Below are 14,505 nucleotides of genomic sequence, written 5' to 3'. Positions count from 1 at the left end.
TTTTGGGGGTATCTGTACTTTACTTTACTATTTACATTTGACAACTTTTACTTTACCTTCACTACATTCCTAAAGAATATATTGTACTTTATACTCCATACATTTTCCCTGACAACCAAAAGTACTCATTATATTTTGAATTCTTAGCTTAGCAGGACAGGAAAATTCACGCACTTATCAAGAGAACACGTGGTCATCCCTACTGCCTCCGGACTAAACACAAATGCATCTTCCGTTAATAATATGTTGGAGTGTTGGAGTGAGCCCCTGGCTATCCGTACATTTTAAAAACAAGAAAATGCTCCCTTCTGCTTTGCTTAATATAAGATATTTAAAATGATTTATACTTTTACTTTTGCTACTTAAATATATTTGAGCAATTACATTTAATTTTGATACTGAAGTATATTTAAAACCAAATCATTTTAGACTTTTACTCAAGTAGTATTTTACTGGGTGACTTTCACTTTTACTTGAGTAACTTTGTATTGAGGTATCTATACTTTTATTCAAGTATGACAATTGGGTACTTTTTCCACCACTGCCAGTGATAATTTCTGATATTTTTGTTTTAAACGTATCCCAAACCTTAACCCTTACCCTAACCATTCTGAGTTCATGCCTAACCTTGTTAATTATTAAACTTAACCCTAACTTTACATATTCAGAGTTAAGGCCTAAATTTAACCTTAAAGACTTTGAAATGTGACATTAGCAACAACTTCAAAATGTGACGTTTGAGAAACATTGATGAATGTCTAATTCTTTACTGAGACTGTAAGAGCTTGTTGAACATTTCAATATATTTTGAACATAACATTATATATTGTATGGGCATATCAGAGTGGGATCTCTGCTACATTTAGAGTTATGATCCAATTTGTAAGTATTACCAACAGAATGAATGTGAAAATGGATTCAAAATGGTCGCCCTCTGCTGGTGATTTGCAGGATGTGCAATGATACAAGTGAAAGGGGGGCTGTGATTGGTTATATTGACAATGATGTTTGTCTGTATAAAATGGGCCAGAACTTTAAAACTAGAAGAGATCCCACTCTGGAACGTTGATATGCCTGTAGAGTATATTATATTCAACAATACATTAAAACATATGCAAAATTATTTCAATATTAATGTTTACATTTTTCAATATTCATAAATTCATGTTTTTTTAAATTAAAATCAAAATGGTAATCATATTACCGAGCAAGTGATAAATTACACATATTACACACATTTTTGCTTTGTAGAATCTATGGATTAAACATTATGGAGTCTTAAAGGACGCCTGGGTAAGGCTAAAATTGAATAAATATGCCAACTTTGAGTAATTATCTCTCAATTATGCTCCTAGATACAAATGTCAAATATATGTAAACAATCCTTGCTCCAAAATACTATTTTATGGATTACATTTTGTGAAAATCCCCCAAATCATGGTCTTGTTTTTCCTTAGTTTCGTGAGGAATGACTCTGTTACACAGCAACAAGAAGGACTGTGGAACTTAATAAAGAATAGACTCAGAAACCATTTACATATTTATTATGTTTATTTAACCTTTATTTTAGCAGGCAGAATAAGAACAAATGATTATTTACCATTATTGCCTGGCAGGTGGTATTTATAGGCAGATAGTGACATCGTATTTAACTTGAATAGCACGGTGAAAAAGCATTTAAATGGATGTGTACCCACAACATGTAGCGCATTCAAGAATAACATCACAAAATGAAAAATTCCATTGTTGGGGACCTTGGCAAATCCAATCGGATCTAGAACAATCCTTTTGGAACACCTGTAAATGCCTTTGGTGTTTCCGCTTGTGTCTGGATTCCGAGGCGGTTATGAAAGCCTGTTTTCAACGCAAATACAAAAATAGACAAGTTTCTCCCAGCTCATGCTGTGCACTAATAACACAGACAGACAGACACATGCACACACCTAGGGGCTACAAAACGCGAAGCCTAAAGGCGGTCTCTAACATATCGTTCAACAATCTACATACATTACAGCACAGGGACAACCAAATATAGACAACAAACTATGCTGTTTCCCCAGTTCATCCACCATAGGAAGGAGAGAGAGTGCAACACCCTTCACCCTAGGTGATAGAACACTACTAGAAAACAGACACGACAACCTGCTAAAGGACCAATCTCTCTCTCTCTCTCTCTCTCTCTCTCTCTCTCTTCCTCCTCCCCCCTCCTTCCCCCGGCACTTTTAATAGCATCATTAGAAAATCTATCCAACCTGTCTCTACCGCTGGTGGCTGTGGGAAAGACAGGGAAAGAGAAAGAGAGGGAGAGAGAAGGGGGATAGGGAGAGAGAGAGAGAGAGAGAGAGAGAGAGAGAGGGTAGATCGAGATAAAAAGGAGATGGAGGGGGAGAGAAGGGGGGGATAAAGAGAACAGATGAAAGAGAGGGAAACGCTCTCTGATCACCCTACATCGCGGATCACTTCTCTATGCCTGGTGAGGTTTGTCTGGCTCGTTCTGAAGTCTGTATTCACCATGCATGTATCTGCCATAAGCTGGAGCGCTGTGTGACCATGTGGGCTGCTAGCTTCCCAGCTGTGACCAGGTGTGTGTGTAATACATGTCTCCGCTGGCCAGGTGTTCTCCCACCTGTTGCTGAGCTGTAGCAGGTATAATGATAGGTCTAACATCCGCCCATCCCTTTGTCTGTCTGTCTGTCTGTCTGTCTGTCTGTCTGTCTGTCTGTCTGTCTGTCTGTCTGTCTGTCTGTCTGTCTGTCTGTCTGTCTGTCTGTCTGTCTGTCTGTCTGTCTGTCTGTCTGTCTGTCTGTCTGTCTGTCTGTCTATAGAGATGTAGAGTAGTGAAGGTCTGGGCCCAATAGAGATGTAGAGTAGTGAAGGTCTGGGCCCAATAGAGATGTAGAGTAGTGAAGGTCTGGGCCCCATAGAGATGCAGAGTAGTGAAGGTCTGGGCCCCATAGAGATGCAGAGTAGTGAAGGTCTGGGCCCCATAGAGATGCAGAGTAGTGAAGGTCTGGGCCCCATAGCGATGTAGAGTAGTGAAGGTCTGGGCCCCATAGAGATGTAGAGTAGTGAAGTTCTGGGCCCAATATAGATGTAGAGTAGTGAAGGTCTGGGCCCCATAGAGATGTACAGTAGTGAAGGTCTGGACCCAATATAGATGTAGAGTAGTGAAGGTCAGGCCAAATAGAAATGTAGAGTAGTGAAGGTCTGGGCCCAATAGAGACATAGAGTAGTGAAAGTCTGGGCCCAAAAGAGATGTAGAGTAGTGAAGGTCTGGGCCCAATAGAAATGTAGAGTAGTGTCGGTCTGGGCCCAATAGAGATGTAGAGTAGTGAAGGTCTGGGCCCAATAGAGATGTAGAGTAGTGAAGCTCTGGGCCCAATAGAGACGCAGAGTAGTGAAGGTCTGGGCCCAATAGAAATGTAGAGTAGTGAAGGTCTGGGCCCAATAGAGATGTAGAGTAGTGAAGGTCTGGGCCCAATAGAGACGCAGAGTAGTGAAGGTCTGGGCCCAAAAGAGATCCCATTGATAATCAGTTCTAAATGTAATCTCTCTAATGCATAGAGGAGAGCAGAGAATAACACACACACACACACACACACACAAGCACACACACGTCAAAAAACAGCCTCTGTAGCTTTGACCAAGTATGCTAGGCCAGGGGGAAAGCCATTAGCGGGACAGAGGTTTATAACCACACACACTCATGCATAAATATTCCAAGAGTCTAGGTTAGGATTTCTGTACTGAACTTCATTTCAAAGTGAAACCAATTCTCTTCCACCTTCCCAGCCAACAGTGTACAGGAGTCTCCTGTATCTCCTCAACAAGACCTCACCAGCTGGTCACAGTCTCTCTCTCCCTCCCTCCCTCCAAACACATCATTCAGTTCATTCATTTTCCAAAATCCAGTACCTACATAACATGGTTCAGTTACCAGAGAGAAGTCAAGGGGTCGTCACTAGTTAACATAGTCACAAAGTCATAAACCCTGCCTATTTCTACAATTTATCTTCTTAAAGGTCCAATGCAGCCATTTTTATCTCAATATCAAATCATTTCTGGGTAACAATGAATGACTTTACTGTGATTGTTTTCAATCAAAACAGTTTTAAAGAAACAAAAATAGCTTCTTAGCAAGAGCAATTTCTCAAGCAAGAATTTTGCTAGGACTATCTGTATAATGGTCTGAGTGGGGATGGGAAAGCTGGAAACTAGCTGTTATTGGCAGAGAGGATTAGTGCTCTCTTTCTTATTGGTCCATTAACTGCACTGGGCGTTCCTATGGAAACTCGGACATGATTCCTCTCGCTGTCTTGCAGTCGTTGACACATGCACACACACACACACACATTCTAAAGAAGGGGATAGGATTGGTGACTGATAACCTCACTCCACATGCTTTACAGGCCATTGAACGGAGAGACGCCATCTTGGCACAATCCAAAACAGATTTACAAATCAGAAACATCACCAGCACATCTCATCCAGTCAAATGAGCTAGATGTTCATAAACTACAGAGCTTGACCAAGCTCACCAATCAGCAAATACTGTACAGGGTAGTAAAGAGGAGCAGGAAGAAGGACAACACTAGTACAGGGTAGAAAAGAGGAGCAAAAAGAAGGACAACCCTAGTACAGGGTAGAAAAGAGGAGCAGAAAGAAGGACAACCCTAGTACAGGGTAGCAAAGAGGAGCAGGAAGGACAACCCTAGTACAGGGTAGAAAGAGGAGCAGGAAGAAGGACAACCCTAGTACAGGGTAGAAAAGAGGAGCAAAAAGAAGGACAACCCTAGTACAGGGTAGAAAGAGGAGCAGGAAGAAGGACAACCCTAGTACAGGGTAGAAAAGAGAAGCAGGACAGAAGGACAACCCTAGTACAGGGTAGAAAAGAGAAGCAGGAAGAAGGACAACCCTAGTACAGGGTGGAAAAGAGGAGCAGGAAGAAGGACAACCCTAGTACAGGGTAGAAAAGAGAAGCAGGAAGAAGGACAACCCTAGTACAGGGTAGAAAGAGGAGCAGGAAGAAGGACAACCCTAGTACAGGGTAGAAAAGAGAAGCAGGAAGAAGGACAACCCTAGTACAGGGTAGAAAAGAGAAGCAGGAAGAAGGACAACCCTAGTACAGGGTGGAAAAGAGGAGCAGGAAGAAGGACAACCCTAGTACAGGGTAGAAAAGAGGAGCAGGAAGAAGGACAACCCTAGTACAGGGTGGAAAAGAGGAGCAGGAAGAAGGACAACCCTAGTACAGGGTAGAAAAGAGGAGCAGAAAGGACAACCCTAGTACAGGGTAGAAAAGAGGAGCAGGAAGAAGGACAACCCTAGTACAGGGTAGAAAAGAGGAGCAGGAAGAAGGACAACCCTAGTACAGGGTAGAAAAGAGGAGCAGGGAGAAGGACAACCCTAGTACAGGGTAGAAAAGAGGAGCAGGGAGAAGGACAACCCTAGTACAGGGTAGAAAAGAGGAGCAGGGAGAAGGACAACCCTAGTACAGGGTAGAAAAGAGGAGCAGGGAGAAGGACAACCCTAGTACAGCATGTAATAGTGCTGAGAGAAATGTTCCCATTGGAGAGCAGTCATAATGTGCTCAGTGGATTGCATTGACTCTACAGTAACCGAAACAACCAAAACTCACCAGGCCGTCGCAGTTGCTGATGGCTACGGTGGTTCCGGGTGTGTCTGTGACATCACCCACATAGAAACAGTCTCCCTGCAGTAGCTCGGAGCGCGTGGCTGTCCCGTTGCTGTCGTCATCGTCGTGCCACTCCATCTTGGCTCCGGGGGCCACCAGTCGCGCGTTGTGACGCAGACGCAGGTGGAACTCCCGGCCGAAGACGGTGACGTTGTAGTAAAGCTGTCTGTGTAGGGGCCCTCCGTCCTCCTCCTCGTACATTCCCTCTTTTTCTTCACCTCTTTCTCCTTCTCCCCCGTTCTCTCCAGCCTCTCTCCTCCAGCGCCTACGGGACTGCCCCGCACCCACCAGGTCGACTGACACAGCGTGGGACAAGAAGCGGCCGTCTGCATCCACGCTCACGGGCCTCACCAGTCCATACTCCCCCAGGACATGCTGCAGGGAGTCTGAATAGGGGGTGAGAGAGAGGAGGGGAGAAGAGAGGAAGGGAGCAGAGGAGAATGGGAGAAATAGGAGTTGAGAGGAAAGGTGAGAGAGGAATGCAGAGGGAGAGTGAAAAAGAAAAGAGGATATGAAGGGGAGGAATGAGAGAATTAGAGAAGAGAGAAAGAAGGAAATGGAAGGTAAGGGGGCATATTAGAGAATGACAGCGAGAGAGAGAGAGAGAGAGAGAGAGAGAGAGAGAGAGGGAAAGGGGTATATTAGAGAATGACAGTGAGAGAGAGAGAGAGAGAGAGAGAGAGAGAGAGAGAAAGAAAGGGGAGGTATGGGGGTATATTAGAGAATGACAGTGAGAGAAAGAAGGAAATGGAAGGTAAGGGGGCATATTAGAGAATGACAGCGAGAGAGAGAGAGAGAGAGAGAGAGAGAGAGAGAGAGAGAGAGAGAGAGAGAGAGAGGGAGGTAAGGGGGTATATTAGAGAATGACAGCAAGAGAGAGAGAGAGAGAGAGAGTGGGAAAGGGGTATATTAGAGAATGACAGTGAGAGAGAGAGAGAGAGTGAGAGAGAGAGAGAGAGAGAGAGAAAGGGGAGGTAAGGGGGTATATTAGAGAATGACAGCAAGAGAGAGAGAGAGAGTGGGAAAGGGGTATATTAGAGAATGACAGTGAGAGAGAGAGAGAGAGAGAGAGAGAGAGAGAGAGAGAGAGAGAGAGAGAGAGAGAAAGGGGAGGTAAGGGGGTATATTAGAGAATGACAGTGAGAGAAAGAAGGAAATGGAAGGTAAGGGGGCATATTAGAGAATGACAGCGAGAGAGAGAGAGAGAGAGAGAGAGAGAGAGAGGGGGAAAAGGGGAGGTAAGGGGGTATAGGGTATATTAGAGAATGACAGTGAGAGAGAGAGAGAGAGAGAGAGAGAGAGAGAGAAAGGGGAGGTAAGGGGGTATATTAGAGAATGACAGCGAGAGAGAGAGAGGGAAGGGGGAGGTAAGGGGGGTATATTAGAGAATGACAGAGAGAGAGAGAGAAAGGGGAGGTAAGGGGTATATTAGAGAATGACAGCGAGAGAGAGAGAGAGGGAAGGGGGAGGTAACGGGGTATATTAGAGAATGACAGAGAGAGAGAGAGAGAGGGAAGGGGGAGGTAAGGGGGTATATTAGAGAATGACAGCGAGAGAGAGAGAGGGAAGGGGGAGGTAAGGGGGTATATTAGAGAATGACAGAGAGAGAGAGAGAGAGGGAAGGGGGAGGTAAGGGGGTATATTAGAGAATGACAGAGAGAGAGAGAGGGAAGGGGGAGGTAAGGGGGTATATTAGAGAATGACAGAGAGAGAGAGAGGGAAAGGGGAGGTAAGGGGGTATATTAGAGAATGACAAAGAGAGAGAGGGAAAGGGGAGGTAAGGGGGTATATTAGAGAATGACAGCGAGATAGAGAGAGGGAAATGGGAGGTAAGGGGGTATATTAGAGAATGACAGAGAGAGAAAGAGAGAGAGGGAGAGAAGGTGGAAAGAGAGAAGGTCATCTTAATTGCATCACTTCTTGATCACTGAGAAAATCTGCATGGATTTCAATCAAATAAGCCTATCCAACACACACACACACTCACACACACCTCTGAACCCAGATGTGACCCCACATCTTGCAGGGCTGCACGCATGGAAACGGCAGCCTCAGCAGTGGCAGTGCGTTGGGTGCGTGTGCGTCTCTCTCCCTCTCAGTCCTCTCCTCACACACAGCAGCACAGAGACAACAGAGAGAGCAGCAGAAGATCAAGGTGCTAATTGCGACTCTCACACGCTGAATAATGTTTTCTCACCGCCTGCCATGGTTCCCATGGAGCTGACTTCCATAGCATGCAGTTGAGTAAAGAAACACTTGGTTGGCTTAATAACAACGCCTTGTGGACACACAAGGAGACAACAACACAAGGAGATTAGCCTACAGAGCAGAAAACCCAGGGCAAACTAATTCATTATAATTGTTTTAAAGGATTCCAATGGTAAGATAGATATAGGCCTTATAGTGTAACATAATGTATTATCATCCTCATCATTATCTATTCTGATCAATGCAAGTTGTGCAAAATTAATGTTGTCCTCTCAAGCTTTGGGGAGACATGCAACATATTTCTAAGTAATCATGTAGCCTAATTCATATAAAAGTTATTTTAGCCTATTGCGTCATTACTACTTCCCCATAACCAGGTCTCTAAGCATTACAGGCCGTTTTCTTGGCGACGCATCGCCCTAAAACTGTGACACTGACAGTGACACCTCCCTCTGAGGCGGCTTTTAGATGTGTGTGAGAGAGAGAGAGAGAGAGAGAGAGAGAGAGAGAGAGAGATAGATGCTCCCTCCGGGACCACTAGTGACAGAAAGCAGCACCTCGCCCACATATCACAACTTACAGCCACAACACTAGATCATATCAGTGTGGCACTAACCCTCCGCTGTCCTTCTCAATATCACTCAATATTATTATTAATATCTGAAATGGATATCTTTACACAGATAATAGATATGGTGTTTTAATCACTATAGGCATAATGAGTGTCTATAATGGATATTGTTATCTAACAGTGGTGAGAATAAGTAGGTGAGAACAGTGGCGTTTATAGGTACAAGTGACATATATAGCCGCTTGGGCCTCGCGGCTGCTAGGGGCCGCACTTTTTTCAGGAAGTCAGTCAGGGTCTCAACTTCCTGTTAGTTAGAATAGTAGAATACACAATGTGAAATTTCAAAATGTGGTTGTGCATCAGCAGTTTTCCTTTTGTTATGTCAGTCACTGACAGTCACTCAATTAGCCCATGTCAGCTAACATTTAATAGATTGCTAGGTAAGGTAGTTTAGCCATCTATCTAAACCTTGTTGCAATCATGGCTGAATTATTGACCGGGCACACAAGGCACATGCCCAGACGCCCTGACCTCTAGGGGGAAGGGGAATTCATTCAACTGAAATGTGTCTTCCACATTTAACCCAACCCCTCTGAATCAGAGAGGTGCAGGGGGCTGCCTTAATCGACATCCACGTCATCGGCAGGGCGCAGGGCGCAAAGTTCTCTCTGCCCCATGGAAAAATGAGTAGAATCGCATGCAATTTGTTTTAAAACTGAAAAATGTTTTATCTGCACCAGTCCACAAAATATGGCTTAGGGCCCCCAGAAAGCTAGGAACAGCCCTGGATGAGGGAGAGGTACCAGGCACCTGATTCCTTCAAGATCTCATCAGACTGATCCTATAATAACAGTTTCAATAAGCTATGTTTTCCCCATGCACACTAAATAAAAAAGTTGTCTGTAAAACGTGTGATATCAGATACTAAGTGTGCACTGTGCAATGATATTATTTTGCTGTGTTTATTATTATTATTATTCTCAAATGTAACGGAATTATGTTAATTTATAATCAATAACATCCGACCTTTCTGTCCTGTGACCAAATCGATAGCAGCGATCTCCACCTAATCAGATAAGGCATGGCAAACAAACCTTGCATCCTTTACAAAGACAAAGTGAATTCTCCTGCCCTGACTGTCCGAAAACCTGAACCGCGCGCCCGCGTCACAATCGGGATGAGGAGAGGAGAGAGAAACGCACACTTCACAACACTGCCTGCCCTTATGCCACAGCACAGAGAGAGACGATTCTCTGGGAAATGTATCGGGAACCTTCATCCATCTATTAAGTTGAAAATGGACGCTTTAGTGTATGTATATAACTAGACTATAGCCTAGGCTACGCTGTTGAGCGCACAGTGCGCACAGAAGGTTGCGTCTACCCAATTGACCCCCGGCGTATGGAAACAGCAAAATATTGTCCCACATTTACCTACCTACGCTACTGGCGATATACAGGCCGCTTGTGTGAAGAAAGGCCGGCAGAATGATTAAGATTGTAAATCCAGGCGCGAGACCCATGGCAGCTCCAAACTGCGCAGGTGAGAGAGTGGGACTTCGGGCTCCAGTGTGCTAAAGTTCCCCGCGACCAGCCACACCGCCACGACAGCAACAGCACAGCAGCCCGCAACTAACTGCCAAGTGCACGGGGAGAGAACGCTCCCTCCCTCCCTCTCTTTCTCACTCCCTCACTCCCTCTCTAACTCACACACTCTCTCTCTCTCCCTCCCTCCCCTCTCCCCCTCCCTCTCTCCCTCCCCTCCCCTCTCCCCCTCCCTCCCTCCCCTCCATCTCTCTCACTCCCTCTCTCTATCTCTCCCTCTCTCTTTCTGTCTCACTCGCTCCTTGCCTCTGCACTCTGACAACTCCCAGACTCCACATACACGTGCGCCCACACATTTCTCTCGATGTGTTGTGCACGCAGGAAGGCGCGAGGAAATATGAGGATAGTTCTGAAAACATTGGGTGTGCTGCAACTGTTTGACAGTTCATGACAGCTCAAATAAATCACAGGAAAATCAGGGAAATTTAGCAACCTCTCCCTGTCCACCCCAAAATAGGAAATAATGGAGAACATTTCGTTTGGTAACTTTAAAGGCCCAGTGCAGTCAAATTGTATATATATATATATATATATATATATATATATATATATATATTTCCACACTGAGTATGAGGTTGGATTAATCAACAAGATATCACATTCTCACATCAGAATTAGACAATCATCAATGTTTCTCAATATTTCGAAGTCACATCACATTTCAAAGTTGTTCCAAACATCACATTTCAAAGTGTTTGGTAGGGTTTGGTCTCTGTATAGTGCCAAGGTTCATTTTAGGCATTAACTCTGAATGGTTATTAAGGTAAGGCATTAACTCTGAATGGTTAAGGTAAGGCATTAACTCTGAATGGTTAAGGTAAGGCATTAACTCTGAATGGTTAAGATAAGGCATTAACTCTGAATGGTTAAGGTAAGGCATTAACTCTGAATGGTTAAGGTAAGGCATTAACTCTGAATGGTTAAGGTAAGGCATTAACTCTGAATGGTTAAGATAAGGGTTAAGGCAGCGTTTTTCAAACTTTTAGAGTTTTTCCCCAAACACTAAGTGGCTGATTCAAATAATCAACTGATCATCAAACTTTAATTATTCGAATCAGCTGTTTAGTGCTAGTGAAACAAAAACTAAATGTGCTGCCCTTGGGGTCCCCAGGACCGAGTTTGGGAAACGCTGGGTTAAGGTTTGGAATAAGCTTAGAACAAAAATATTCATAAAATACTTCATATTGCTGGATTCGAAGATGCAACCTTTGGAAGCAGAGGTGTTTGGTAACTTCTCTGTATCGTTCAAGGTTAAGTTTAAGCATTAACTCTGAATTATTAAGGTTAGGTATTAACTCTGAAAGGTTAAGGTAAGGGTTAAGGTTTGGGAAAGGCTTAATTAAAAAAAATCCCAAACAACTCTATCGCTGGATTTGAACCTTTGGAACCAGAGGTAGATGATGTTGCCCCTAGTGGCCAGTTTCCACATCATCTCCCTACATCCTCAGGCATGGATAGACGTCAAATACTGACTTATATCACGGTGACCTGCCTAAGAATAATAATGTGAAATGATTTAGTCTAAGAGCAGTTTGAAAAGATCGGCAGAAATCTCAGCCTGTTTTGGTAGGATGGAGTTTTGGCCTGCCTGGTGAACAGGGCAGGAGGTTAATTAATTAATAGAGCAATAAGAAAGACAGTTCCAAACCTCTCTGTCATTAATATTTGGAGTGCACATTTCTCAGACTCATCCCACCACCATTCTGCAAAGTTTACATACAGTTTATATGCCATGAGCGTCCCGTGCCAGAATAAGCAGTGCTGCAACAGCGCCTTGTGTGGAGGAAGACGGAACTAAAAGGCAGAGAGGGGAACGTTAAATGCAGGACCCAAGGGCCCAATTTACAGAGCTATTGCAACAGTCCAGCTCTACTACAGTTAGAGGAGGGGAGCACCAGCCTTTAGGCCTACTCTTTCATTGTGGTGGCAGTAGCCTGTAACATACCGTGCATTGCCCCACCTTAACCTGTACCTGCTGGTGGTGGGGTCTGGTCTCTCTGTTACCTGGTGGTGGTGGGGTCTGGTCTCTCTGTTACCTGGTGGTGGTGGGGTCTGGTCTATCTGTTACCTGGTGGTGGTGGGGTCTGGTCTCTCTGTTACCTGGTGGTGGTAGTGTCTGGTCTCTCTGTTACCTGGTGGTGGTGGGGTCTGGTCTCTCTGTTACCTGGTGGTGGTGGGGTCTGGTCTCTCTGTTACCTGGTGGTGGTGGGGTCTGGTCTCTCTGTTACCTGGTGGTGGTGGGGTCTGGTCTCTCTGTTACCTGGTGGTGGTGGGGTCTGGTCTCTCTGTCACCTGGTGGTGGTGGGGTCTGGTCTCTGTTACCTGGTGGTGGTGGGGTCTGGTCTCTCTGTTACCTGGTGGTGGTGGGGTCTGGTCTCTCTGTTACCTGGTGGTGGTGGGGTCTGGTCTCTCTGTTACCTGGTGGTGGTGGGGTCTGGTCTCTCTGTTACCTGGTGGTGGTGGGGTCTGGTCTCTCTGTCACCTGGTGGTGGAGGGGTCTGGTCTCTCTGTTACCTGGTGGTGGTGGGGTCTGGTCTATCTGTTACCTGGTGGTGGTGGGGTCTGGTCTATCTGTTACCTGGTGGTGGTGGGGTCTGGTCTCTCTGTTACCTGGTGGTGGTGGGGTCTGGTCTCTCTGTTACCTGGTGGTGGTGGGGTCTGGTCTCTCTGTTACCTGGTGGTGGTGGGGTCTGGTCTCTCTGTTACCTGGTGGTGGTGGGGTCTGGTCTCTCTGTCACCTGGTGGTGGTGGGGTCTGGTCTCTGTTACCTGGTGGTGGTGGGGTCTGGTCTCTCTGTTACCTGGTGGTGGTGGGGTCTGGTCTCTCTGTTACCTGGTGGTGGTGGGGTCTGGTCTCTCTGTTACCTGGTGGTGGTGGGGTCTGGTCTCTCTGTTACCTGGTGGTGGTGGGGTCTGGTCTCTCTGTCACCTGGTGGTGGTGGGGTCTGGTCTCTGTTACCTGGTGGTGGTGGGGTCTGGTCTCTCTGTTACCTGGTGGTGGTAGTGTCTGGTCTCTCTGTTACCTGGTGGTGGTGGGGCCTGGTCTCTGTTACCTGGTGGTGGTGGTGGGGTCTGGTCTATCTGTTATCTGGTGGTGGTGTTGTCTGGTCTCTCTGTTATCTGGAGGTGGTGGGCTCTGGTCTCTCTCCTCTCTTGCAGTGAGTTCATGCACCTGTGTTACATCAGGCTTTGTTACCCTTTATAGCATGGGGCTGTCATCACATTAGCACCTACCGCCCACGGTGTGGGAAAGAGGGAAAGAGAGAGAGAGAGAGAGAGAGAGAGAGAGAGAGAGAGAGAGAGAGAGAGAGAGAGAGAGAGAGAGAAATAGATAGGGTGAGACATATCTGGGCCAATGTGGAAGCAGGCAGGTAAAAACAGTCCAATAACACCTGGAGACATGGACCGCCCTGTGTGTGTGAGTGTGTTTTTGTGTGTTTGTGTTTGTGTATGTGTGTGTGTGTGTGTGTGTGTGTGTGTGTGTGTGTGTGTGTGTGTGTGTGTGTGTGTGTGTGTGTGTGTGTGTGTGTGTGTGTGTGTGTGTGTGTGTGTGTGTGTGTGTGTGTGTGTGTGTGTGTGTGTGTGTGTGTGTGTTTGTGTGTCTGTCTGTCTATCTGTCTGTGTATGCAAGTAATGGAGGATAGCTAAGTAAAACTTCAACTACTAAATCAGACTATAACATCCATTTGTGACACAGCACATCCCCAACATACACTACATGACTAAAAGTATGTGGACACATGCGTATGTGGTTGTGTGTGAGAGAGGGAGAGGTGATGTTTCACCAGGGATCTCCATCTACATCACACACTCAAGGCTTTGTAGAATCGCCTTCAGCCTATCCATGCACGCACACGCACGAACAGATGCGCTCACATACACACACTCCTTGTAAAGTGAGCCCCGTCCTTTCATCAGCACTTGCCGTTCGTGCCGTCGCTTGCAAATGTCACATTGTTCCAAACCCTAACCCCCCCACACACACACACACACACACACACACACACACACACACACACACACACTCCCCTGTTCTTGGTTGCTTCGCTGTTGCCATGGAGATACCCAAGCCCCGCACCTTGAAAAGTACACTTGGAGAAGCTGGGAGGGAGGGAGACGCCGCTAATATCGTTCTCCCAGAACGCTTTGTGTTTGTGTTGGTTATTAGAGCTAGAGCTGAGCTTGATAGGGGGCAGGGAATAACATGGCCATCGTCTGTGCATGTGCAAACAGCTTGTTTGATGAGAAGTAGTTACCAGTTATGACCAGTTATGTTGAGAAAATCTGTTCTGTGGAAGACATGTTGATATGTGATTCTGTGATGTTTTAATGGCAGGTGAAAGGTTTAGTATGTGTGTGGATGAGATACTGCAGCGCTCTCTGTCATCTTTACATATTTTATACACAGCTTTATAAAATCATAACAATAAC

The 14,505-nt window shown here is 45.5% G+C and overlaps 1 protein-coding gene across 3 annotated transcripts in view; it reads right to left on the bottom strand.

The window, feature by feature from the left end:
* Positions 1 to 10,185, bottom strand: part of LOC106611949 (A disintegrin and metalloproteinase with thrombospondin motifs 2) — a 196,313-nt gene extending 186,128 nt beyond the window's left edge. Inside the window, exons 1-3 of one of the 3 annotated variants that reach the window (XM_045724031.1) lie at positions 9,909 to 10,031; positions 7,686 to 7,795; positions 5,636 to 6,078 (exon numbers count right to left, since the gene is read on the bottom strand). In XM_045724031.1, the coding sequence (XP_045579987.1) occupies positions 5,636 to 5,893 (258 nt within the window). In that variant the 5' untranslated portion in view covers positions 5,894 to 6,078; positions 7,686 to 7,795; positions 9,909 to 10,031. Of the gene's footprint in view, positions 1 to 5,635; positions 6,079 to 7,685; positions 7,796 to 9,908 lie in introns of all 3 variants that reach the window. The other 2 variants (XM_014212651.2, XM_045724030.1) reach the window with 2 other exon arrangements.
* Between the last annotated feature and the right edge of the window lie 4,320 nt (positions 10,186 to 14,505).

This window comes from Salmo salar, chromosome ssa09, assembly GCF_905237065.1.
Source record: "Salmo salar chromosome ssa09, Ssal_v3.1, whole genome shotgun sequence".
NCBI lineage: Eukaryota > Metazoa > Chordata > Actinopteri > Salmoniformes > Salmonidae > Salmo > Salmo salar.
Note: the sequence above shows the minus strand (reverse complement) of the source record. Positions and strands in the feature narration are given on the sequence as shown.